The sequence below is a fragment of the Drosophila ficusphila genome, unplaced genomic scaffold (assembly GCF_018152265.1).
Source record: "Drosophila ficusphila isolate 14025-0441.05 unplaced genomic scaffold, ASM1815226v1 contig_470, whole genome shotgun sequence".
In the NCBI taxonomy this organism is placed as follows: domain Eukaryota; kingdom Metazoa; phylum Arthropoda; class Insecta; order Diptera; family Drosophilidae; genus Drosophila; species Drosophila ficusphila.
Genome location: NW_025064389.1, coordinates 569,397 through 596,867, shown reverse-complemented (window position 1 = coordinate 596,867; position 27,471 = coordinate 569,397). Strand labels below are relative to the sequence as shown.

The 27,471-nt window shown below is 40.6% G+C and overlaps 2 protein-coding genes across 3 annotated transcripts in view; both read left to right on the top strand.

The window, feature by feature from the left end:
* Positions 1-27,471, top strand: part of LOC122320325 (synaptic vesicle glycoprotein 2A-like) — a 641,446-nt gene that overhangs the window by 540,968 nt on the left and 73,007 nt on the right. The gene's annotated exons all lie outside the window — the stretch shown is intronic.
* LOC122320326 lies at positions 80-6,435 on the top strand. Of its 2 annotated transcripts, none has more exons than XM_043208508.1 (2): positions 80-257; positions 5,610-6,435. In XM_043208508.1, the coding sequence occupies exon 2, from the start codon at positions 5,641-5,643 to the stop codon at positions 6,418-6,420; it is 780 nt and encodes a 259-aa protein (XP_043064443.1). In that variant the 5' UTR covers positions 80-257; positions 5,610-5,640; the 3' UTR covers positions 6,421-6,435. The 2 variants fall into 2 exon arrangements, with proteins under 2 accessions (XP_043064443.1, XP_043064444.1); XM_043208509.1 differs by lacking the exon at positions 80-257 and adding an exon at positions 588-812.

The following is a 27,471-nucleotide window of genomic DNA, read 5'->3' as shown; positions in this document are numbered from 1 at the left end:
TAAACGTAATTTTTTCCGGGAAAACTCTCCCGGATTCACATTGGCGCCCGAGCAGGGACAACGGCTAGTTTTGCATTAATTTTCGCGTCGAAAAAATTAAACAAAAAAACAGTGCACTCTCGTCGTCTCGGCACTTGTTTAGTTTTTTGTAAATTGTTGGCGGAAATTCTAGCTGGTGGAATTCGGTTTAATTGTTGGCGATCGCAGTTTGGACTTGAAAGGAAAGTGCTTGGAAAATTATGCCTAACAACAACCAGGTATTCAGTGCCAAAAATTAAAATTTGTGAGCATGGTATTAATTCTTGGCACCTACTTATATTGGAAATATTATTAAACCCCCAAATATACCCAAACTTCCAAATGATTAATAAAAAAGTGAACTGCCTTTGACAAAACTTATGGTGTTTTAAATTCTACGAAAATTTGAAAATTCTATGTGCGTTATATACATACGGTGCAACCGCAAAAGTGCAGCTATATCTACATACATATGTACAAACATACCAGCGTTTCGCCGCCAATTTTCGATTCCCTTTTGTGCAGTTGCAGAGCAGTTATTTATCTGCTATATATAAGTGTCAGTGGCTTCTATGCTGTACATATGTATGTAAAACAACGCATCAGTTAATTTTTAGCGCCAGTTTCAGCGGCAGTGGCTTTCAAACTGTATACAGCCAACAGTTCCTACAAAACTCGGCAGTGAATTTAAGCCCTGCCTACAGTTTATGTTTATATGTATGTACATATTTGCCTGGATATTAATTCGGTGTATACTCAGAGATTCGGCCTGGAGAAAAATCTTTAATACATTTGTTGGTTTTTTTTTGTCGGTGTTTGTGGGCATCTTTAACCCGTACGGGATCCACTTAAATAGTTTGGACAATTTATTTGTCAAATAAAATTCAACATTTGTGCATTTTTTTCGGCTTTGGTTAAACGGCAAACACACATACAAACATATTTTGTGCATTTTGGTGGTGCTTCTGTGCACATTTAACCCTTATTCAACCCAATAAAATTTTTTGGAGGAATTAAATTTTTTAATTTTTAAAATTTAAAATTTAGATATTGGTGGAAATTTATTAAGGAAGCATTTCGAGCATTTGGAAATAAATTTATTTAACCCTTGTGTCCGACTGTTTTTACTTGGAATATTTTATTCATTTAAATTAACCTAAAATGTCTGAAAAAGAAAAGGAAGCATCGTCAAAGCCTAGTGCTAAATTAATAGTGGCTATGCAAAAACACGGCAGGGTGATGAGTGATATTCAACGTATGAGAACGTCATTCGAGGAAAAAACCATTTCATTCGATAGGTTTCAAATGGAATACCGAATGCAACTTCTCGAAACATATTGCGAGAAATTGATGGATATCCAAGGAGATATCGATGTGCTAAATCCAGTGAATGATTTAAGAGCGTCTGTTGAGGAGATGTGCATAATTACGAAAGCGTTATATCGGTCCGCAATGAGAGAATTCGAGCCTCAGAGACTTAGTCAAAGTGATATAGGTGGTTATCGTCATTCGTCTCAGTTACCAAAAATGAATCTACCGAAATTTAGTGGAAAACATTCCGACTACAAAAATTTTATAAGTCTTTTTGAGAGTTTAGTTCACAACGACCCATCTCTAACAAACATAGAGAAATTTAACCATCTGCTAACATGTTTAACAGATGATGCATTAGGTACTGTGAAAGCTTTTCAAATTTCGGATCTAAATTATGAGAAGGCATTGGCTAGTCTAAAAAACGTGTACGACAATAAATGTTTGATCTTTTTTGACACGATTTCTCAGCTGTTTGACCTCCCGCAAGTATCAAAACCCTCTGCATCAGGCTTGAGGTCTCTTATAGATGAAATATCGGCTTTCTATGCATCGTTACAGTCTCTGGGTAGTGAAAAAGAAATAAACAACGCAATTTTTATTCACATTGCAATGTCCAAAGTAGATCACACAACAAAATCCAGATTTGAGGAACAGCTAGATTATAATACGTTGCCGACGTGGTCTGATTGTGCGACTCTGTTGAATCGGCGATACCAACATTTGGCTGCTGAAGAGTCAACCAAAAGTAAAGGGAAGCCTAACCAAGGTTCCAATAGAGGATATTCCAAATCGTCCTTCTCATGCACACAAACAGATCGCAGACCTGAATCAAAATGTCGATATTGCTCAGCGACAAACCATAGTTTAGGCAGTTGTCAACCTTTCATGGCTTTGTCAGTGATCCAACGGTTCGATTTTACAAAACACAATCGGTTGTGTATTAATTGTCTGAATCCAGGTCATCCAGTCAAGAAGTGCAAAGCAGTAAAGTGTCGCGTTTGCTCCAAACCTCATAACACACTTCTTCACAGATACGGAGTAGAGCAGCAACCAACTTCTTCGGGATCACTTCCTCAAGTGCAAGCCCAAGCATCTTCAGTAGCATTTGATCATCCCAATCAAGCCCATTCTTGTCATGTTGCAAGTAGTGACCAAGTTATTCTTGCTACGGCTGTCGTTCAGGTACGGGATAGATTTGGACAGTTTCAATTAGCACGAGCTCTGTTAGACTCAGGGTCTCAAATAAACTTTATGGCCGAGGACTTAGCACAGCGTTTGCGGTTACGCAGGAAAGAATCCTATTTGAATGTCACCACTGTAGGGAAGAACGACTCGGTAGTACGACACAAAGTCCACACGTCGATTCATTCTCGCGTCACTGCTCATAGTTTCGCTACTGATTTTTGGGTATTAAGCTCCATTTCATCATATCAACCAGATAATGAAGTCAATTGTGCACAGTGGAAAATTCCAGCAAATATTGAATTAGCGGACCCTCGTTTTCACAAGCCCGCAAAAGTAGACTTACTAATTGGGGCAGAATCCTTTTTCGAACTTCTCAGCGTAGGCCAAATAAAATTGGGTTCAGAATATCCTTCAATCCAGAAAACTCTCTTAGGATGGATTGTTTCGGGAAAGTACACTCAACGCGTATCGAATAATGCCCAAGTATGCAGCGTCACTGGTAGTGAAAATATAAGTTCTCTCGACTCTCTTGTAGAACGTTTTTGGGAATTGGAACACGTCCCGGAGAGATCGAAGGCTGTGTATACAGCTGAACAAGCAGCTTGCGAGCAGCACTTTGAGAAAACAGTACACAGGCTTTCGTCAGGTCGTTTCGAGGTAAAGTTGCCATTTAAGACAAATCCAAGTGTTTTAGGCTTATCCTTCGAAACGGCAAGGCGCAGATTTCTTGCGTTGGAGCGCAAGCTTGCAAATAATTGCGAGTTACATGACATGTATCAAGAGTTTATGAAAGAGTATCTTAACCTTGGGCATATGTCGCTGCTTCCAACACCTCCTCCAGGACAACACTATTACATTCCACATCAATGTGTCCTGAGACCTGATAGTAGCACCACAAAGTTGCGAGTTGTTTTTGACGCTTCAAGTAAAACGTCAACCTCGATCTCATTAAATGAGACTTTAATGGTGGGTGCAACGATTCAGAGGGAGCTTTACGCTATTTTGGCAAGATTTCGATTACACAAGTATGCCTTGACTGCTGACATCTCGAAGATGTATAGGCAAGTTAACATTGCCAATGAAGACAGAAGTTTCCAACTTATCGTGTGGAGGGAAAAGTCGACGCAAGCTCTACAAACTTATCGCCTCAACACTGTCACTTATGGAACAGCCTCTGCTCCGTTTTTGGCCATTCGTTGCCTCTTTGAATTGGCAAAAATTTACTCTGAGTCACATCCTGTCGCATCAGAGGTAATTTCAAGCGACTTCTATGTAGACGATATGCTCACAGGAGCAAACAGTTTAGAAGAGTTGGAAGTCATTCGCAAAGAAGTGATCAAGGTGTTAGAGTTAGGTGGCTTCCAGCTGGCCAAATGGGCAACAAATCACCCAAGTTTGATGACTAACCAGGGATCGGAAAAATCGCTTATGTTCAACACTTCCGAGTCTGTGAAAACGCTTGGGATGAGATGGAACCCTCAGAGTGATGCCTTTCATTATAGTTTGGAGGATTCGTTTCAGTCCCTACCACCAACTAAACGCAACATTTTATCCGTCACAGCCCGTTTGTTTGATCCCTTGGGATTGTTGTGCCCGCTGATCACGAGAGCTAAAATCTTGCTTCAGGAACTGTGGCGACAAAAACTGGATTGGGACGAATCGGTTCCTATGAATTTACATACCAGTTGGAATGAATTCAAACAAAATTTATTAGAAATTGACCGGATATCCATTCCTCGATACATTTGTTTGTCTTCCTATGACAGTGTTCAAATCCACGGATTTGCTGATGCATCAAGCCACGCCTATGGCTGTTGCATTTATATTCGTACCGTGGCTGGGACAAAAAGTTTGTCGAGACTGCTGACCGCCAAGTCGAGAGTGTCTCCCCTCAAAACCAAATCGATTCCAAGGCTCGAGCTGTGTGCAGCGCATCTGCTTGACAAATTATGGGCTCAAGTATTTCCCTTGCTTAACAAATTAGAGTTTGAAAGCATCAACTTCTGGTCGGATTCCCAAGTGACTTTATACTGGCTAAAGAGGGATCCGTCCACTCTAGGTACATTTGTCGCGAATAGAGTTTCTGAAATTCAAGAGCTCTCAGAGAATGTTGTCTGGCGTCATGTGCTCACGGAAGATAATCCAGCCGATTTAGTATCACGAGGGACAGATATAGAGGGTTTAAAATGTACGCTATGGGAAAATGGACCAGAATTTTTACTCCGACATCCTAACGAGTGGCCTCGTTCTCATCAAACTGAAGTTTCACCGGAGTTACAGTTGTCCGAGAACAAGAAAAGCGTGACAGTATGTTCCGTCACAACAAATCAACCGAATGTCTTCATTGAGCTTGTTGGAAGATGTTCGTCATTCAATAAACTCCTGCGGATTATGGCATATGTGAATCGATTTGTTCAAGGGAAGAAAAATAATCGCGATATTGTTATTTCGGCCAACGAACTGAAGTTATCGTTTCTAAGAATGGTCCAAATATATCAAAGAGCTGATTTTGGTTTAGAATATGTCAAGTTAGAGAAATCTGAAACTTTAAGCCCACATCTCCAACGTCTAAATCCGTTCTTACACACAAGCGAACTAGAAGGCGTAACACTTCAATTAATCCGAGTTGGGGGAAGGTTGTTAAATGCACCAATACCGTATGATGCCAAATTTCCACTGTTACTGTCCTCAAAATCAGAATTTGTTTCGCTGTTTCTTCGAGACCTGCATCGTACTCATTACCATGCTGGTGTCAAAGTGATGGTATCACTTTCGAGGCAGCAGATATGGCTTATCAATGCGCGAGAAGCGTGCACAAAAGTTGTCCGTAGCTGTGTCCACTGTTTCAAATACAAACCAGTGCTAATGGGTCAGATAATGGGCAATTTGCCAGCCGATAGGGTCAAGATAGCACGCCCCTTTTTGGTTTGCGGGGTAGACTTTTGCGGACCATTTTATGTGTCACTAAAGATCCGCGGTAAACCTCCTATCAAGACTTATGTTGCCGTTTTCGTGTGTTTTTCGTCAAAGGCTGTTCACCTTGAGCTCGTTGTAGATTTATCAACTGACAGCTTCTTATCCGTTTTTAAAAGGTTCGTCGGGAGGAGAGGGCTGCCTCAGAAGATGTACAGCGACAACGCCACGAACTTCGTGGGAGCGAGCAACGTGCTCAAGGATCTGAGCGCAGCGTTCCACCGCAGTCAGGAACAGTTGAGAGGATACGCGGCTCAGAGAGGCGTCGAGTGGTGTTTCATACCGCCGAGGTCACCACACTTCGGAGGACTGTGGGAGGCAGCAGTCAAGGCCGCCAAACACCGGCTGCTGCGAGGAGTCGGCAACGCCAAGCTGACAGCGGACGAGCTCAGCACCCATCTGGTCGAGGTAGAGGCGCTGCTCAATTCTCGACCAATCGCGTCGCCAGGCAACGATCCCAACGATGGAGAGGCCCTGACTCCAGGACATCTGCTTATCGGACAGCCTCTGATCACGCTGCCGCAAGAGTCCGGCACAGACGGAATCTCCAGCAAGGCCAGTTGCGGATATTTGAGGCGGTGGCGAATGCTGTCCGATCTCAAGCAGCAGTTTTGGGCCAGCTGGTCCAGGGACTACATCGCCAGCCTGCAGCATCGCAACAAGTGGTGCGTCGAGGGCCGCGATCTGGAGGTCGGGTGCCTGGTGCTCGTGCACGAGGACAACATGCCCCCGCAAAGATGGCTCACAGGCCGCGTGGTGGCAACAACAGGCGGTGAGGACGGAAGAGTGCGTGTGGCGGAGGTACGGACGTCAGGAGGCGTCATCAAGCGCGCCATCCACAAGCTGGCATTGCTGCCAGTAAGCAACGCTCCTAACGAGGAGGTTAAAGCGCCGGAGGCCTTCAACAGGGCCGGAATGTTGGAGCAGTAGATTTAGTTTTATTGTTAGTTTTAAGGATAGTTGAAAGAAAGAATGAATTGAATAGATGCAGCCAGAATGTAAACAAATCACCTTAAACCAATGTACAAAAGCTTATCAGTTGCACTCAAGCTTGAGCATAGCCGATCTAGCTGATAAGCTTTTCTGTTCGTGGCTATGCGAAATGATATGCTGCTCTCGGGAGATTATAAACCGATCGAACCTCGAAGCAGCTGGCAGCAGCAATAAACGTATTGGAACCAAATTCGTTCTCGTCTTGTTTTTCGCCTTCTTAAAAATTCCCCAGCAGCTAGTCGCCAGTCTCTTTTGTTTAATTATTTAAACGTAATTTTTTCCGGGAAAACTCTCCCGGATTCACACAATAGATTTTTCGATCTTTCCTTTGGCAGCTATAAGATATAGATGACCGATTTTTATGAAACTTTTTTCAATATAAACGTCGTTAAAGATCTTTATATTCAAAAACATGCTCGTGGGATAAAAAACAACGATGTTATTAATTTATTTCCATTAATTCTATATATAATTTTCGATCTCTCCTATGGCAGCTATATGATAGAGTTATCGAGTTCAATAACATAAAAGTCAAGAGCCAGCTAGAAGTCCAACAAATAAAATTTAATTACACAAACATGAACATCCGGTCAGCCACCAGGCAAAACATGAAATACAATTCTGCAGATCTTGCACTTTATGCAACTAAGCGAAAATTACCAACGTCGCTGCCAACCGAGACAGCGCCGCCGCCGCCGAAGTTAACGTCGCCGCAACCACCCACAGCCTATATTAGGGTATCGATAAGCAGAATATGTTCAGTCCCAATTTCTATTCCAAATAAAGATCACGTCTTAAAAATAAAATTCTTGTGTTCAATAACTTGGAATTTAACTTATATATGATGACTAGTAAACCCAGCGAACTCCGTTCCGCCACCAGATGGCGATAGTTTTAGGTAAAACTTCGTTTGGTGTTTAAAAGATAAAGAAAATTTTTTTTGTTTTATATATGAAAAGGAAAAATTTTATTTCGATACCATTAAAACTTTGGCCATTTCCGAGTGTTTTGCAATATTACACTTTGGTTCCTCAATAATTTGAAGATTTAACGGTAATTTTAATGCTGAATGAGCCGTTTGGCATCCTTCTAACAATATGGCTGCTATTCCCAAAGAAGCAAATGCAACAGCTATGTTGGATCTCGCCCGAACAGTTGCTAAAGCTAATGACATGAGGAATGTCTTGTCAGTACCACCAGGGGCATCTAGGAAATATAAACCACCATTTTCTTCATCGATTGCCTTCATTAAAGTATTATAAACTTTCTTCTGTTGGGAATTCAACAGGGGTACATTCGCTTGAACTAATAAATTTAATTCCTGGTGATCATATTCACGTTCCCGTTCTAATTCTCGATTAAATGCCTCATTCATTTCACGATTTGGCGCTGGCATTCTAACCTGATTAATATATTACCGCACCTGAGGTAACACATATATTATCTTCGATCAAGAGTAAAACCCGATAATGTATCTCCTCATTCATCAAATTGTTCACAATCAGGATGGCGACTTCGTCTATTGTTGGAGCATTAAATGTCCTTTCGTGTGTTCCAGATGGTCGTTTATCTGCTTTTATGACAACTTTATAGTCATCATTTGGCTTGCGCTCTAAAGCACTCTTAAACAACCTGACCATCGCATGATGTTCATGAAGCAGACACTGCATGTCTTGAAGAATTGCTCGCTTCATCCCTTCATTGATCGCTAGACGTCGATCAAGTTGTTCTTCCATGTTGCCCATGAAATATATTTGTAAAATTTTTTTGTGTATCTTCGAAAGGTAGTAATGATCCAATTCGATGGTGAATCTGCCCTTGTATCTAAGATAAAGTAAGTTATTCTTTAACTATATTCTATGTAATACAAACAAAAAAAAAACCTTAAATGTCGGATTAAATCCTCGTTCTTCGATAATATCTGCCCCAAATGACGTCATTTGGAAACAACCATTGTATTTTCGGGTATTTGCAAGAAAGTGGCGTGATTCTTGTGTTTCACCACAAAGCAACGAATACAATGGCTCAGGTGGCGGAGTCAACAATGGCAATTTAACTTTACCATTAAAGCAGCATAATCCAGGCGTTTCTCCGGAAAACTTCAGTGCACCGCAATACTCGCAAACAACGTCCATTTGCCCAATGCAAACGCTAGGATGCAAGCTGTAATCAGTGATGCAATCGTATTGAAACGCTGCTCGATTCAAATCAGCACTTGATAAATTTCTTCTGCGTCGCAAATGATCTATTTCTTGACCTCTATTGTAAGCTAGACGATTCTGCATTGTCAACCGAGCCGTATTACGGATTGCCTCTCTTTGCTCTGCTGATTGAGAAGCACGAAGTCGACCTATTCTAACGCGGTTCTGTTCACGTTCAATGTTTTGTTCTTCTTCAGACCTTCCATTTGCAGTATTTTGTAGTCTTCTTGCATTACGGCTTTGTCGGGAAAGATTCGATCGTCTTGGTCGCGGCATTATTAATTAAACTTCCCTTCACTTCAATTCACAAAAAGCACGAAAAACTTCACTTCACTTCAATTCACCAAAATCACAAATAATTTCTACTCACTTTAAAAAAATTGAGTTAAAATGCTATGGTAGTGTGTGCTCGTCAGTTTGATGAGGTAATAACTCAGTTTATATGCGATTTTTGGTATGTCGAACGGAATAAAAAGTACCCTAACTCCTATTCCGGGCTCTAAGCTACCTTCCTACCAATTTTCAGCCAAATCTGTTCAGCCGTTCTTAAGTTATAAGTGGTGGAACTAACACAACTTGCTTTTATATATATAGATATGTTAGGATTGACAATCTCCCAAAATTGAATTTTTGCCCCGGGCCTCAGACTACCTCTGTGCGCCCCTGCTTATAGTTATATATCATTAATTAAACAATTACGACAGTAACACTATTAAACAATTTTGCATTAGTATTTCGAACTATTTATGTTGCTCCGAATGATGTCATTTGAAAGCATGAATTAAATGCTCGAATTGACTTCAGGAACACGTTAGAATCTGGATCCGTGCAGATAAGTAAGCCGTTCAATGGTTCAGGTGGTGTTTCAATTTCTTGTAGTTGCACTTTTCCTGACGCGCAACACATCCCAGCTGGCTCATTTTTAAATTTCAGAGCATGACAATGCGGACATTCCTTGTTCATAGCACCAATTACCACTTTTGAGTGAGCATAATACTCAATATCGGGCTCATACTGGAATGCTAGACGCAGTAATGAATCATATATAAATGCTCGATGTACCTGTTGTCGTTGTTGGTCATTTGTTCTGCGTCTATTGACTGTGAAACGGGGTGGTTGTCGTTGTTCTAATCTTCTGACTTCATTGCTTTCAGCTCGTGTATCTTCTGTCTCTTCTCTGACTTCATTGCGTTCAGCTCGTGTATCTTCTGGCTCTTCTTTGACTTCATTGCGTTCAGTTCGTGTATCTTCTGGCTCTTCTTGATGCAATTGCGCTATTCTTTCGGATCTTTTATTTCGCATGTATCAAGATATACTTGTATTATGGCTCAAATCTCTTCCTCTGCGTTTTCTTGGCATTGCTCACTGGACAAAACACTCATAAATAGAATTAATGATTTTACTTAATGATAAATGATTTTTGCCGCTGTTTAAAATGATTTAAAATGCTATGGTAGCGTCTTTTTGTCAGTGTGATGAGGTAGTAACTCACTTTATATGCGATTTTTGGTATGTCGAAAAATCGGTATAGCCGCTTCGGAGGAGCATGGTAACAAAAACTGTGACACGATAATTTTATATATTAGATACATATAATATACATATATAGGTATTAGGGTGTCCCAAAAAAATAAAAGTTGTTTTTTTTAATGCATACCCTCAAATTATTTTTGTATCGTATTAAAATGCATGTAAATAAATTTTCATGTACCTAAGACCAAAGCAACCCGTACCGACTTGCATTGATACATGTCAGTACTTGTTAACTTTGGCGCGCGCGAATATCTTATCGGTGTTTGGTCATCATTGTTTTCATTCAGTCGAGATGTTAGTGGAATTACGCAGTTCTAGAAAAGGCATATTTTTAATAGGCGATGCTAAACACCAAATTACTGGTTCAAAACTACTATTTAATTGTCAAGTATTGGCGGTACTATTTTATAATATTCGTGAAGTGAACTTAAGTGTTAGCGAAAGCGCAAATCTCACTATAAGGGAATGTATTATTTATTGGGAAAAGTTAATGATATTTCAAATAAGCAAAAAAGGCATTTTTTTTGCCAAGTATAAATTCACTTCAATACGGACTCAGCCCACTTCACGCTTGGAACAGAATTTTTGAATTATGTTTGCATATTTCCTATAGACTTGACGTGAAAGTTTGGCAAATGAGAACTGAATTGCAGAGAGATTCCTTTCGAGAACGAAAAAAACTTATTCAAGCTAGACTTTGGAAAGAATTGGGACTAAGAGTAGATAAACCGAAACCTGGTGGCTCTGGAACTACAAACGATGGCAATACAGCCCGCAGAGCTTTTGCAAATCCAAAATTGTTTGCTAAAATCTTAGGCCTAGATTCACAACTAGTTTGTAACTTACAAACTATTCTAATAGCACTGTCAAAAAAAGTCCTCTTGACTACGATAAATTTGATCAATTTGCTACTGCTACTGCAAAAATTTATATTAAATATTATGATTGGTACCCTATGTCAGCAACACTTCACAAAATTTGTATGCACGGCTCTGTAAGTGCAAGTTTGCTTCCTATAGGTATGCTTGGGGAGGAAGCATCAGAGGCTCGAAATAAAGATTATAAAAATTATAGCCAATAAATCTTCAGTTGAAAAAGAAGAAGAAGATTTCTATGATGAGGATAAACATAATATGTCAAATATACTCAATGAACTGGATGAAATTGAGCTCTCAGAAAATGAAGAAAATGAAAACATATAAGAAAATGTTAAAAAATTACAAAAAAAAAAATTAAATTTAAAAAATGCAAAAAAAAAATTAAAAAAAAAAAATTAAAAAAAAAAAAATTAAAAAACCCAAACAAAAAAAAAAAAGGGATGTTAAATCGGTTTAGGAGCCTTCTCGTGGCACATCCTGAGTGCTTTAGCAAAAGCAGCTAATCCTAAGCGTAATATATAATTATAAAACAAAATTTTCACAAATCCTTTTTAAAAATATATAAATTGATATAAAAAAACTAAAAAAAAAGGTTAGAAGTAATTTAATAACATGTTTCAATGAGAATTAATCAGTTTTTAGAAAAGTCATCATATTCAGTCCGCCATTTTGAATTTTGAAAATCCAATTTCAGATTCGGAATCAGCGACCCCAAGAACATAAGATAACATACTAAAAGTTTTAAATCTATTTATAATTTGGGAGTTATTAATTTTTGCCACTTTTTTCCAATCCTGGCCAACTGTGCACCGATGCATCGCGATGGAAGGGAATTACTTGACCAGGATGGCGTATAAAAGGAGGACGCGTGTCGGCAGTCAGGACAGTCAAGTGAAAATCGTGCAGCGAGATCGTACCAACGTGAGTGAAACCCAAGGAAAATACCAAGTGCCATTAGATCCGGAGTCAAGATTACCGAGTCAAGAAGCCCAACGACGGTCACGTCTACATAAGCTGAGACTGCCAAGCTGAGATCCCGAGGGTACAAGGTAAGTTGTAGGGTGCGTCTACGAGCCTCGAGAACGACGAAATTGTGGGGAGTCGAGCAGTGGATGTTGTGCGAGAGGTACCCGGCGTCGGTTAACACGAGAGTGAGAACCTGCTGAGGGCCAGCCGACGAAGATCCAGTGGATGTTGTGCGAGAGCTACCCAGCGTCGGTTCACATGAAAGAGTGAGGACCTGCTGAGGGCCAGCCGACGGAAATCCAAGGGAGTTGTGCGAAAGGTGCGCGGAGTCGGTCCACACGAGAGTGAGGACCTGCCGAGGCCCAGGGCGACGAAATCCCGGCCGAACTCCGGGGTGGAGCGAAAAGTGTTGACTGCAGGCAACGCTGCTTAGCCCCGCCAGTGACGTTTTCTGCTTAACATCCTCCAAGTTGTGAGAGGCTCGTAGCGAGCCTAGTACGCGACCGGTGCCCGAAAGACTCGGCAAGGCAGAGGACGCAGGACAGGCGTGCCGCCGCAGGAGTCGACGCGGGAGCCATTACCGGCGTCAACGGGGGCGATATAGTCGCCAGAGAGCAGCGCCAAAATCGAACATCAAATTGTAAATCTACGATCAATAAACTCATCGTATAATTCTAAATCTAACCTAACTTCTGCGTATTTCTAGCGTAGCGAGCGAAAGTAAAAAATCAGTTCGTTACATCTGGCGCCCAAGCGTGATACTCGGACCAAAGAAACCAGAAACAAGATTTAGAATGGTGAAGTCGTGGTTGTATAACCTGAAAAAGGACGATTTCCCGGCAATCGCAAGCGCCCTAGGCATCGAGCTAGAGAGCCTTGTAGAGGAGATGAGACGGACACTGGCCGAATTTATCGACCATTCCGAAAATGATCCAGACGCGCTGGCAATATTGGCGGCCCTGGAAAGGGATTACGCCAAGTACCAGTCGGTCGGCCTGAAAGTCACCGGAGCCGAGGGCCTGGTGCGCAGCCTGGACGTGATCATCATGCAGAACGCCGGCAGGAGCAGCAGCCGCGACCGACGGGAGAGCAGCAGGGAGAGGAAGAGCAACAGCCACGAACGACGAGCGGAAAATGGCAAGTCCGGACAGGATTATGCCAAAATTGATACTGGCAAATACCGTTGGAGGAGAAGAGCAGGCAGTATACCGCTTTCACCGTCCCAGGAAAGGGATTGGTTCAATGGAAAGTGATGCCGTTCGGGCTGCACTCTGCGTCGGCAACGTTCCAAAGGGCGCTCGACCAGGTCATTATCGACATCGGACGGACGCTGGAGGAGCACAAAAGGAACCTGGGGGAAGTGTTCCGAAGAATGCGGGCAGCAAATCTGAAGGTGAACGTCGACAAGTGCAAATTCTTCAGGAAGGAGCTGCAGTACTTGGGGCATCGCATCACGGACCAAGGAATTGGAAATTGAAATTGATAGCAATGCTGGGACCCCCAGCCAACGTTAAGGAGCTGAGGCAATACTTGCGTGTGATGGTCGAAGGAATTCGGGGATCCTTACGTTACCAAGGTTTTATTTATATCGTTGGTCAGGCCAATCCTTGAGTATGGGGCACCCGTTTGGAGTCCTCAATACGGATATGCTGATCGCATAGAATCAGTACAAAAAAAAATTTTAATTTTTGCCCTACGCTGCCTAAACTGGAGTGCAAACCTATTCCTACCCTCATATTCTCATAGATTGCTCTTCATTAACTTGCCCTCCCTTACTAACCGTAGAACGATGCTTGGTACTGTATTTATTCATAACCTTATACGTGGTGAAATTGACTGTCCTTACTTGTTGAGTAGACTAAGCTTCTCGGTACCAAGTAGATTAACTAGGAATTATGTTCCTTCAGTTTTAAATCTTTGTAGATCTAATTACGACGTGCATGAACCTTTCAGAGTACTTTGTTCTGACTACAATAGACTTTTTTCTATATTATCCTCTTCTGACTCTCTGCAGCTCCTTAAGCAATTAGTATTAACATTTTTGGCGTAAAATTAGATCGTTAAATTTAAAATTAAAATAAAACAAGAAAGAAAGCTAGCTTCGGCAAGCCGAAGCTTATATACCCTTGCAGTCATCAAATATTTCGAACAGAATACACAAAGGCTAAAGAACATCGAAGCTACGACGACTTTTCTATTAGTTTTCCATATTTTTGACTATTGTTCATATGGCAGCTATGTATATGATATAGTTGTCCGATTTTGATGAAATTTTATTTGCTATTCAAGAGTCGTTAGAAAAGTCATGATTTTCTGATGTTATCATTTTATTTCCGTTAATTCTATATAGATTTTTCGATCTTTCCTATGGCAGCTATATGATATAGTTGTCCGATTTGTATGAATTTTTTTTAAAAATCGGATGTTTTAATTTTTTGATAGTACACTTTATTAACAATGTTTGTGCAAAATTTCGGGGAAAAATATTAAATAGTTTTTAAGGGGTGGCTGTTTCCCTTAGAGGCCTTTTTTTAAAGAGCCTTGCGGTGATAATTCCCCAGGTCGAACAGGTCAACAGAAACCATAAAAGTAAAAAATTTCATTAGTTTAGTGTAATTCCTTGTGCTTGAACGATCGGTTTTAAGATTTTTTTTTGTATGCATACGGGAACGTTTTATGCTAAAAATGAACTTTTTGGTCTCTAGAAATTTCACTAAAAAATTCATTTCGGCGAAAAAAAGTTTGTGCGTGAAAAGTCGATGGTTCAAGCACAAGATAATTTCATTACGAACATTTGAAAAAAAATTGAAGTAAATCGGTTCAGTAGTTTTTCGCCAATCCTTATCACCGCAAAGTCATTTTTCAAGAAAAACCATTTCGAGATATTCGCGTTTAAAGTTTCAAGTTCAGTTTCGGGCCGCTACGAGGCGCGCGGTTAGGAGCGCTGTAACTTTTTTCTACTGCTCGAATCTCTATGAAAATTTGGGAAAATGTTCTCAAGGAGTTGTTCTTTAAGATAAAGCAATAAAAAAAATTTCGATTTTTTGAAAATAAAAAAAGGTATATAACCCCTTAAGTGATCATACATACAACATGGTTATGCATATCATACATAAAACATGGTGTCAGAATTTGTGAACCATTCTTAAAATCATAAGAAATTCTGTTGTAGATGTTTGCCAACAAGTTGTTGATGCTGGAAATCTCATAAATGAACTATAAACATATGCAAACAAATGCATAATTGGATCAATTACTAAAAGGAAAAAGTGGACTTGTGGTGGTAATTGGTTTTTCGATCGTACTGGTGATTAGCCAGTAGCGACTTATCCTAGCAGTGGGGTTGCCACCTGGTGCCATCTAGGAGTGACGAAAGTTCTATTAATGTGTCCATAGTAACGTGGACGAGGGAGTGTGCGGGTCCGGGGAGCCGAAATTTGTTACTATTGTTAAGTGAGCGATAGAGCATAGAAATGGTGGAGACTTGGAAAAAGAGACCGTTTCTTTTTCTCGGGGAGCCTGGGATTCCAACCCGGGCCTTCCGGACCGGGAGGCCAGCGCTCTACCTGCTGGGCCACCGTTCCACAGTGGGCGATTTGGTCTCGCTAGCGGCATTAATAACTTCTAAACTAAAATAGATATCTTCAGTCGGTTTTTTTCACTGATCAAAGAAAAATCATACAATTTTTTAGGGTAAAAAATTTTGTTAAATTTTTTTTTAATTTAAAAAATAAAATTTTGTTTTATTTATATGTTTTTTAAACTTGAATCAACATATTTCATAAATAAACTAAACTAAAAAAGGCTAGAATATTATTCGGAATCATCGGAATCAGAGAGAGGAATACTAAAAAATACTAAACAAGAAAGGAAGCTAGCTTCGGCAAGCCGAAGCTTATATACCCTTGCAGTCCGCAAATATTTCGAACAGAATACACAAAGGCTAAACAACATCGGAGCTACGAGACTTATCTATTAATTTTCCATATTTTTGACTATTGTTCATATGGCAGCTATATGATATTGTCCTCCGATTTTGATGAAATTTTATTTGTTATTCAAGAGTCGTTAGAAAACTCTATATTCCAAAAATCATGATTTTCTGATGATAAATAACGATCATTTATCATTTTATTTCCGTTAATTCTATATAGATTTTTCAATCTTTCCTATGGCAGCTATATGATATAGTTGTCAGATTTTTATGAAATTTTTTTTATAAATCAAGGCTAGTTAAAAAACTTGATACTCAAAAAATCATAGTCGTGTGATGAAAAACAATGACGTTATCAATTAATTTCCATTAATTCTATATATATTTGTTGATCTCTCCTATGGCAGCTATGTGATAGAGTTATCCGATTTCGATAAAATTTAAACCGAAATTCAATAGTAGTTATAAAACGCCATCTGAAAGAAATCAAGTCGATCTGATCAAAAACAACGGAGTGAGATTTTTTTTTTTTCAATCTCTCGTATGAGAGCTATCCGATATAGTCGGCCGATCCGGCTCGTTCCGACTTATATACTGCGTGCAATAACTACACAACTTTTGGGAAAGTTTCAGCAAGATAGCTTCAAAACTGAGAGACTAGTTTACATAGAAACAGACAGACGGACAGACGGACAGACGGACCGACGGACAGACGGACCGACGGACAGACGGACCGACGGACAGACGGACCGACGGACAGACGTACAGACGGATTTCGATTCAGATCGTGATGCTGATCAAGAATATATATACTTTATAGGGTCTGAGGTGCCTCCTTCACTGCGTTGCAAACTTCTGACTGAAATTATAATACCCTTTGCTCTGCAAGGGTATAAATATACTACAAAAAGATCCCTTTTTGCTACTGACATTGTGTCTAAAAAGTTCTATAGTTTGAAGGCTAGCAGGTAATAGCAGTTAATATTACACATTTTGGACGCCACTGATTCACACTTTCGGCTAATAAAAGAGTTAGACTGAATCCACTTGAACCAGGTAAGTTCTACTCCACGAAAGACAGGTGTGCACTAATTCGGGCTCGTTGTTAATACTCTGAATTACCACTACGTTTTATGAGCTACACATTTATAGACCGGTCACAAACATTAATTTTTTTGGTAATACATACCTTGAGAAAAAACAGAAAGTTTATTGTAAAAATTGTTTTACGTCAGTCTTGATGGTACCAATTCGAATAAAAAACTAATCAAAGCTGGTGTCCCACAGGGCTCTGTGCTCGGACCTGTTCTTTATAACATTTACACCTATGACATCCCCCTATTTCAGAGATGTCATACACTTATATTTGCCGACGATACAGCCCTGTTTAGCTCTGGCACTACTTATAATTCCAAAGAAAACGAGCTACAAATGTCCTTAGATGCAATATCTTCTTATTTTTGTAAGTGGAAAATTAAAATAAATGCCTCAAAAACGAAATCAATTTTCTTCACCAAAAAACGGAAAGTGTGTTTTCTGCCAAATAGTGAACTTAAACTAAATAACACTGACATTAAATGGGAAAACTCCATAAAGTATCTTGGCATTCATTTTGACAAAAAACTTATTTTCAATGGTCACATAAGTCATACCATTGACAAAATAAATAGGACCATCCGAATATTGTACCCTTTTATAAATCGCAGATCAAATCTGTCTAATCACAATAAGCTGACAATATATTATATAAACAAATATTTTTACCCATAATGCTTTATCTGGGGCTGTAGTGCCAAGACCCATATAAATAAATTACAGATTGCTCAAAATAAAATTTTAAAAATGATTTATAACTTACCATTTTTCTGTGCGACCAACCGTCTGCACTTAAAAGCAAATATTAGTGAGATCGATGCACTCATCTCTCATTCAACAAATAAATTCAATATTCGCAAATCTTATATCGCACATCCGCGTGCTGACAGGTCCTTCCCTCCCTAGTATTACGCTAGTAACCACGAAGTACCAGTCTTAGTTTTATCTTAGTTCTTTAAGCCCTTTGAGCCAAGTTTTACCATTTTCTTGGGTTATTAAATGTAAATAAAAATGAACAAACAAATAATAAATAAACAAAATAATAGAATATTATAGTTGTAAAGATAGTTAATAAGTTTAAACTCTAAGTAAAAAAATTTGTTAGCTGTAAGCAAAATTGAAAATGATATTGGAAAATATAGCAAAATTATTGAATTGAATTGTAAAAATTGTAGCGAACTGTTTTTGTTGCTTCTAATGCTAGTTGTTGTTCGTCCCACCAAATTATATGTTGTGATTGCCCCACCAGTGAATAAGAATACACAGTTGATTTCTCGAATTCAAACTTGTTTATTTTACCTTTGAATCCGAATATCTAGTACAATGTTCGCCTTGGTATGCTTCCGTCGACGCCTCTTCCTGGCGTTTGACCGCCTCTCCAGTACTCCCGCTCGATCGTTGCCGTTGACGTCGGGTATTTCACATGGGGAGATTGACTATTTGGGCTGTGGGAAGCTATACCGTTCTCAGACTAGGGTGAACAGGCGTCGTGCTCTCCAGGCCTTCGCCCTTCGCAACCTCGACTTCCAGTCCCTTTCTCTGTCCCGACTGGTCCACCGAACGCTCACTCAATTCTCACCGTCGGTCCAGGCGTACGCCGGGTACCCGACGAATGATCCTCTCGCGATACGATCAGTTCCGACGAACGTTCCACCCTAGTCTCTACTACTCCGTGCTGGGTCTGTTCAATCCTTGGCTCTCGGGTTCTGCTGCTCCAGGACTCTGGCAGACACAGCAGGGTTCACTGCGCATACGCCTTCAACACCCGTGCCGTTCTACTGCGCGTGCTTCGCGGCTTGTCGCACCAAACGCAACCCTCGCCACGAGACGGACCAAGCGTACGCCGGGTCACCGTCTGGTAGACTCTACGGTATGCGTCTGGTTTTTGACTCTTCCCCCCCTCGAATAAGGATTCGTGTGTGTAGACTTGGTTGGGACCCACCAGGCAATACGCCAGGCTCAATGTCTTCAACCATTGGTCGTCACAGGCGCCTAGTTCGAGTTGTATGCCGCCTACAGGACCTCAGCTACCTGTGTCTCAATTCGGAGATTTGCAACTTATAATCCCGAACGTCTCGACGAAGGAATCTTGCTCCCTGTAGACTACTTGCGTGGGATCCTCGTATCCTTCGTCCACGCCGTTGATCCTGATTCTCGTCCTGCTCCCTGTGTTCAACTTCTCGTCCTTGCTTGACTCCTTGCTTGTATCCTTGCTCGACTTATCGCCGTCTGATGTATACTCGTGTTTTTCTTCTCCTCGACTGATCCTGGCTTAACTGCGGTCCCCGTTTATATAGGGCCCCCTGGTCCCGTTAATCCTCGGCGTCTCCTTTTCAACCGGGTCCAAGGTCCAACGGCGATCCCGTTACTTCTTCGGTTGGATCGCGTGACCGGGTCCAAGGTCCACCGCGATCCCGTTGCTTCTTTGGCTGGATCGCATGACCGGGTCCAAGGTCCACTGCGGTCACGGTATCCTTTTATCCAGCCCATTACCATTTGTGGGGAGTTATCCTACTCCTCACAAAATTTTTGAAAATACAAACAAAAATAATTTAAATAAAAAAGGAAATTTTAATGAAGTCGCTCCACCTAATTCCATATTTGATAATATTCCCAGGGAATTTGTTAATAATCAAAATGTAGGGGAATGTTGTCAGGGTTGGACCGTTGTCAGGCTTGGGCCATCTCAATATTTTGAATATTCGTTCTAGTACCATCTTTTAAATGGGTGTCTAGAAACTTCTATCGGTCACTCGAAACTTTCCACGTGACTACTTATTTCGGGATTTCATTTTTCTACGTGTCGTTGTTCTGTGAAAAAAAAGTGCTCGAAAAAGTTTTTTTAACCTGGCCGGAAATGTGGAATAACACAAGATTACAACACGTCATCCGCAAAGTGATCATAAAAATACGTTATATAGGTCTTATATTACAAAATACTAAGATATAGTTTCATTGATAGATATAGTTTGTCTATATCATACCATAATACCTAGATTAATACCGCATGTCGTCAGGGTTGGGCCACTTTTGTAGTCAGGCTTGGGCCATCATAATTTTTACATTTTATTCGAGTATTTTCGATTTTTGTTGTAGTATTTAAGTTTTTTGTAGCAAAAATATGCAAAATAAATTAAATAGATTTCCTCAAAAAAATATTTGGATGGATTGAAAGAAGATGAATCATTTTTATCTTTTTCTTTACTGTTTCTCGCTACAAACGAAAAACAACTCTGAATAATTTGATATTTACTGTAAAATCCCCAATAATTAAATAAATGAACAAAATAATATCAGATTTACCTGAATTCAATTTTTTCCACCAAGTTACGATATTGTCAACGATTTTCTGAAGGTCGCCCAACCCTGACAACATGGCCCAACGCTGACTACATTTTTTTTTTTTTTTCAATCGCCTATAACTTTTTTTGTTTTTGTTTTTTTATTCTCTATTTTTGGTTGAACACTTTCTCTTGCTTTTACCTTTCCAAAAATGTATAAACTTATACTAAATTGTCAATCGTTTAGAACTAATGGACATAGGTCAAAATATGGCCCAACCCTGACAACACTCCCCTACTTAAAGAAACAGAGATTACAGAAACGCTCAGAGAAACTAATACATCTATTATACTGATCAAGATACTTTTGTAGAATTTAATAATAGAAGCTCAGAAAATGATATTGAGGATAATGAAAAAAATTATACTTTAGAAGAAAGTGAGAATATTAGTCAAACAAGTGAAGAAAGCATATATTCCGAAGCAATTGAAAATCCTAATGAATCATTAGTCCTCGAGCAAAATCATGTTAAAAGAAGAACACCTAAGAAAACAAAAAGTGGAAGAACTGTTATTCCTCCAAACAGGTACGGATATGAAAAATTATTTCTTAGTTGTTAAAAAAAAAGAAAAAGAACTACATTTAATTTGTAAAATTAATTTTTGAACTGAAATGTTGAAATTAAGAATTTAAAAATGTTTAATTTATACTTAAAACATCTAAAAAAAAAGGAGAAAAAAGAAAGCTTGTAAAAATATGGTAATACAAAACATGCAAATAAGGTGGCAACACCATACCTAAATATATATACACACATTATAATACACACATTATAATTCATTCTTAGTCGAAACGCCGCAGTGTATAGACGTGTTTTTCAATCGCTCAGTGAAAACTCCTATTTTACCAGCATCCAACTGCGAAATTATAGGCTCACTAGTGCACCCAACAAACCCCAGCGAAAAGACGCTTTCCCTTATAAAAAACCTGTTGATTTATTCGCTGAAGTGTAATTAATAGACGAGAGGAGTCGATTGTAATTTCATTTATTTAAATTATATTTAAAGCTTTCGCAGCGTGTTCTTTCGATTTCCAATTCCAAGTGTTACCTTATAATATATCTAAGGCTGCAAACATAGTGCGCGTTGAGACGAAGATTAAGATGAAGACGAATTGTTTGCGTTGCTAGCAAGCTAATAGGTTGCATAGTGCAAGACGAATTTGTTGCGATTTTGTGATCTTAGTCGCAATGGATTTCTCATCAGATGATGAGCTGCTGTTGGAGGAAAGTTTATTCTTTAAATTTAAATACAGCAGAAAATTCTTTCATTCGAATTCACCCAATTAATTTGGGTAGAAAAGCGTTCGGCGAATTTCATCATTTATTTAATGAGCTGCGTAAAGATGAAAAAAAATTTGTGGAGTACACCAGAATGAAAATCAGCACATTTGATTACATTCTGTTAAAAAATTGAACCGCTAATTATTAAAAATTGGACAAATTTTAACAAAACCCCAATTATACCTGTGTGAATTGTAACATGCGCTGCGCCAAAGCATGGATAGAAAGAGAGAGAAATAATAACAAAGGCAAAATAGCAAGCGATTCGTCTTCAAAAACAGTACTGCACCGTTTGAAGCTGATTGCTTGCGTATCGTCTGCGTCTTCGTCTTTGCGCGCACTATGTTTACGGACGAGCGAATTCATATAAATTGTTTTGCACTGTTTTTCGTCTTCAGCTTCGTCTTCATCTTAATCTTCGTCTCAGCGCGCACTATGTTTGCAGCCTTAGTCTATCGAAAACTAAGATGTCAAATAGCGGCACGCTAACGAACATTAAATTGTCGTGCAAATAAACTATTCTCACTATTCAACACTCCTCCTCAATTTAAGTGTGCGTTTAAACATTTCCTAGTCTTCGTTGCATTCCCATTCTTTGGCACAAGAGATGATGTTGATCCTTTGGCAGTGCCTTCGTCAGCACATCTGCAATCTGGTCCTTTGTGTTGATGTACTGAACATCGATTCTTCTTTTCTCGGCGAGATCACGGATGAAGTTATATTTTACATCGATATGATTCAGCCGCTTATGTTCCCAGCGATGGAGCAGTCGAATGCAGGCTTGGTTGTCCTCATAAATTTTCAATGGACCTTGATGCTCGATTCCAAGGTCTGCCAAAAGCGTCTCCATCCAGATAAGTTCCGCTGCAGCGTTTGCAAGAGCAACGTACTCCGCTTCAGTCGAAGATAAGGCAACAGAGTTTTGCCTGCGCGTAGCCCAAAGCACCGGGTTCCCGTGGACAAGTATAACGTATCCTGACGTCGATTTCCGGTCGCCCTCACTTCCATAATTGGCGTCTACAAAACAGCTAACAACTGGTCCTTGGTTCTTCTTGTAGACGAGGCAGTAGTCCTGTGTTCCTTTTATGTATCGCAGTACTCGCTTTAAGCCTTTCCATAAGTGATCCGTGTACCGACTCTGATGTCTGCTGAGAAAGTTGACTGCTGCACAGAAGTTAGGCCTTGTTGTCGTTGTAGCATACATAAGACAACCGATCAGTTCTCGAAAAGGCCTCGTTGTCTCGGTATTTTCCTGCACCTTCTCATCTTCTGCGGGAAGCTCAAAGTTGACTTCCATGGGCGTGGACACGGGATGACAGTTTTCCATTTCGAACCTGACGAGAAGTTTCTCAAAGTAGTTCCTTTGGCTCAAAATAAGGGTTCCTTCTTCCGGCTCCGTAATTTTCATTCCCAGGAAGGAGTTTAAGTCGCCCAGGTCCTTCATCTTGAACTTCTTTTCCAACGCCGTCTTTATAAACATTACTTGTGTGGAGCTTGTTCCAGCAAGTACGATGTCGTCGACATACAACAGTAAAATTAGTTTTGTTGTCTTTGTGTGAACTGTGTACAGGCAGCGATCAGCATTCGAGTTTTTAAATCCAAGTTCACGTGCGTACTTGTCAAAAGTCTCGTTCCAAGCTCTGGATGCTTGTTTCAGCCCATATAGCGCTTTTTCCAGCTTGCAGACTTTTCCAGGCTTTTCCTTGAATCCAGGGGGTACCTTCATGTATATTTCCTCGTATAGATCTCCGTGCAAGAACGCATTTTTTACATCGAGTTGTCTGGTGTAAAATTTGTCTTGATTTACAACTGATAAAAAGGCTCTCAAAGTTGTAAGACGAGCTACTGGAGCGTACGTTTCTTCGTAATCGAAGCCTTGTTTCTGTGCACAGCCCTTGACCACAAGTCTTGCCTTGTATCGCTCAATTTTCCTTCGGCTTCTCGTTTGACTTTAAAGACCCACTTGCAATCAATCGCACGTTTTCCTTCCGGCAAATCGACAATTTTCCAGGTCTTGTTTTCGATGAGTGAGTTGATCTCCTCCTTAACTGCTTGCTCCCAATCTTCCTTGTCGTTCCGAGTATGGATTTCCTCGTAGCTTCCAGGAACATCATCGACGAATGACTCTGCATTTAATGCCATCATAACGTAGTCGTCCAGACGTCGAGGTTTCAGTTTAGTTCTCTCACTTCTCCTCGGAGTATCCGTAATGTTAGGAGATTCCTCATTAGTAATTTCTTCAGCCGTCTCAGGTAAGCAAAATTCTTCTTCCTTTTCCTTTTCTGGTGATGGTTCTTCGGGTACATCTTCCGTGATAGTTTCCTCGAAGTCGTAGTTCAGCCAGTCGTCAGTGTTCGTTTCCTGAAACTGAAATCTTGTCTCGTCGAATATCACATCTCTGCCCGTGATCACCTTTTATTCCTCTATGCACCAGAGTTTGTAGCCGTTCGTACAATACCCTATCATCCTACATCGCATAGATCGTGAGTTGAATTTTCCTCCTTCAAGAAAGCAACGCATCCAAATATACGAAGTTTTTTTAGGTTAGGTTTGCGGCCGTACCACAGGGTTGCTGGCACTTCTCCTCCTAACGCTGTGGTTGGGCTGCGGTTGATGAGGTATACTGCGCTGAGTGATGCGTAATCCCAGAAACTTTTACTGAGTTTGGAGTGTAGGATCATACATCTGGCTCTCTCGACAATCGTCCTGTTCATTCTTTCTGCAACCCCCGTTCTGCTCAGGCGTGTATCTGATTGTATATTCCACCTGTACTCCTTTTTCTTCGCAAAACGTCTTCAATTCCTTTGAGATGTACTCTCTGCCATTGTCACACCGTAATCTGCTCAGTTTCGTGTTGAAATGCGCTGAAGCCATGGCCTCGTATGATTTTATGTATCGAAATGCCTCTGACTTTGCTTCCAGAGCATATGCAACAGTAAAATGCGTAAAATCATCAATCAGGGTAAGCATATACCTTTTCCCATCCTTGGATGTTGGCGAAATTGGTCCGAAGAGATCTGAGTGTACAAGTTGTAGAGGTCTTTTGGCTCTTTGACGTGTCTGGATGTGAGGTAACTTCACTTGTTTACCTTCGACACATGCATCACAGACTTCAGGTGCTTCCGCATTTCCTTCGAACGATATTCCATCCGCCAGTTTGGGAAGTTTCTTCAGGCTATCATAGTTCAGATGACCAAGTCTTCCATGCCACAGCTGCAGTGTTTTCCTTTTCTCACTGAAATTTGCCTCAGCCATACTCCTCCTGAATTCCAGAGTGTACAGAGATGTCTCTCCTCTCTTGGCTACTGCAGCAACTCGTTTATTTTTCCTGATAATTCCGGCTCCTTCCTTAAAACAGATCTCAAAGCCGTTCATTTCCAGTCTTCTTACTGAAAGTAGATTGTGGTTCAGTCCTGGTACCAATAGCACGCGTTCGATGCGAATGGTAATGTCCTGCCCATTCACGACGCTGATGACTTCCAGGTCGCCGACATGTGTGGCCTTCAGCGATGTCTTTGCCTTGTCAACGTTGATCAGGATTGGGTGTTCCATGGGTTGATTAGTTCCTCCTCGCCACGAACCAGATGATCTGACGCGCCGGAGTCCAAGAAAAAGTTCCTTCCTCTTGGTTTCTTCATCTAGGAGACGATTCTTGACAAAAGAAATTTCCACGTTCTCCGCAGCCAGAGTTTCGATCGCCGTCACAACTGTATTAAATTCCGGTGGCATCTTCAGCAGCAGATGACACACAACGTCGTTTTCCTCCAAAGTGGCACCAGATTGACGCAATCATACGCGCTGTTCTTGTCCTTGGCATATTCCAAGTGGCTGTCCGCAATCCTCTGTATTATTTGGGACTTGCACTTCCGATCGAGCCGTTTCAGCTTTTCCACCTCCATTTCCGATTCCGCCTCCCCTATGAGGGTTTCCAGCGACACATCCGTAAATTGTATTAAATCAAGTTCCTCTAGCAGTGTTTCCATTCGGAATTTCCAATTGCCGAAATTACTGCCGTCGAATAGAGGAATGCGATACCGCGTTTCCCGTTCCTCAGACATTTTCAAGTCCAACAAAATGTTCCAAGTTCCACGCTCGACTGTTTTTCCAACTCTCCCGCCAATTCCGCGAAAAACCACGTGTTTCCAAGAATCAAAGTTTCTAGTGCCTTCCAAGTGACGCCTTTCCAGTCACTTTATTCCGAGTTCCCGTTTTACACCATTTCCGAGTAATACCTCGTGTTTCCAAGAAACGAAGTTTCTAGTACATTCCAAGTGCCGCCATTACCGGCCACTTTATTCCGCGTTCGCGTATTACACAAATTCCATGTAATACCTCGTATTTATTCCACTTCACTCAAGCCACGGTGTCTGGGCCCATAACCTGTTGATTTATTCGCTGAAGTGTAATTAATAGACGAGAGGAGTCGATTGTAATTTCATTTATTTAAATTATATTCAAAGCTTTCGCAGCGTGTTCTTTCGATTTCCAATTCCAAGTGTTACCTTATAATATATCTAAGTCTATCGAAAACTAAGATGTCAAATAGCGGCACGCTAACGAACATTAAATTGCCGTGCAAATAAACTATTCTCAATATTTAACAAAACCCTTGTGTTTACCTTATTATACCTAACATAAACAAATAAGCAGCCCCAAGCCAAAATGAGTGAGCGTTGCACTCAAACTCAGAGTGCGCGCCCTCGTTCAAGCATCAACAACGCTTACTTTACAATAAAGTCAGTGCAGCCTCAGAGAGCACGCTCTTGCTCTCCCGCGCTTTTACAAGCAACGCCCAACAACAACAACCACAATCAAAACGGTTCCACAAACACACCAGCCGCTCTCCCTAAGGAGCAATTATATTGGAGCGAGCAATGCACTTCACCGTTGCCAACGATCTCTACTCTCCCGCCAACCTCAACGTCAACCCAACCCACAAATTTGCCAACAACGATTTACAATACCGCAGCAAGTACCACAATAATAAACTCCAAGCTTCTAACATCGTCTCTGCCACTCTCCACAACATCTGCAACAACTACAACTACGACAGCACCCCTAACAACAACAAGCTACTCTACCAGACCGTCCTGTTCTATTACAACAACAGTGGATAATACCGAACGAATTAACCCGCAACCAAGTCAACAAAACCTTAAACGGACTCGTGATAGACAGTCGCCTGGACAAGTAAACGAACACACGAACTCAACCAAAAAACAACGGAGCAAAAACCAAAGAGCCACTCAAAAGACACTCAAAGAGTACTGGCTAGCAGAACCACGCTCAAACAACCGCTTTGAGTTGCTGGCGCATGAGCAAGACGATAAAGCTCAAAGCGACAATGGGACAGATCGGAACTTAACCACGCAAATACCACAGCGAAAACCCAAACCTCCACCGATCTACGTACAAAATGTGGAAAATATTCACGATCTAACAACTGCACTAAACTCACTGCCCGAGACAAAGTTCGAACTAAAAGCACTCTCAACGAACGAAATAAAAATACAACCACAAGAAAGTATACACTACACAAACATCCTAAAGTTACTTAAAGACAAAGAGACCAAATTTTACACGTACAGACCGAAAGAACAGAGAGGATTTAAAGAAATACTCCGCCACGTACACCATGCTACCGAAAAAAAAACGAAATAATTAACGAACTAGCCGACCTTGGGCATACAGTTCTAAACACCCACAACATTCAACGCAATGACACAAAAAAGCCGCTACCCCTCTTCTCAATTGAAC

Coding starts and splice junctions, on each gene's coding strand:
- LOC122320326 (XM_043208508.1), top strand. CDS start 5,641: ATGTACAGCGACAACGCCACGAACTTCGTGGGAGCGAGCAACGTGCTC.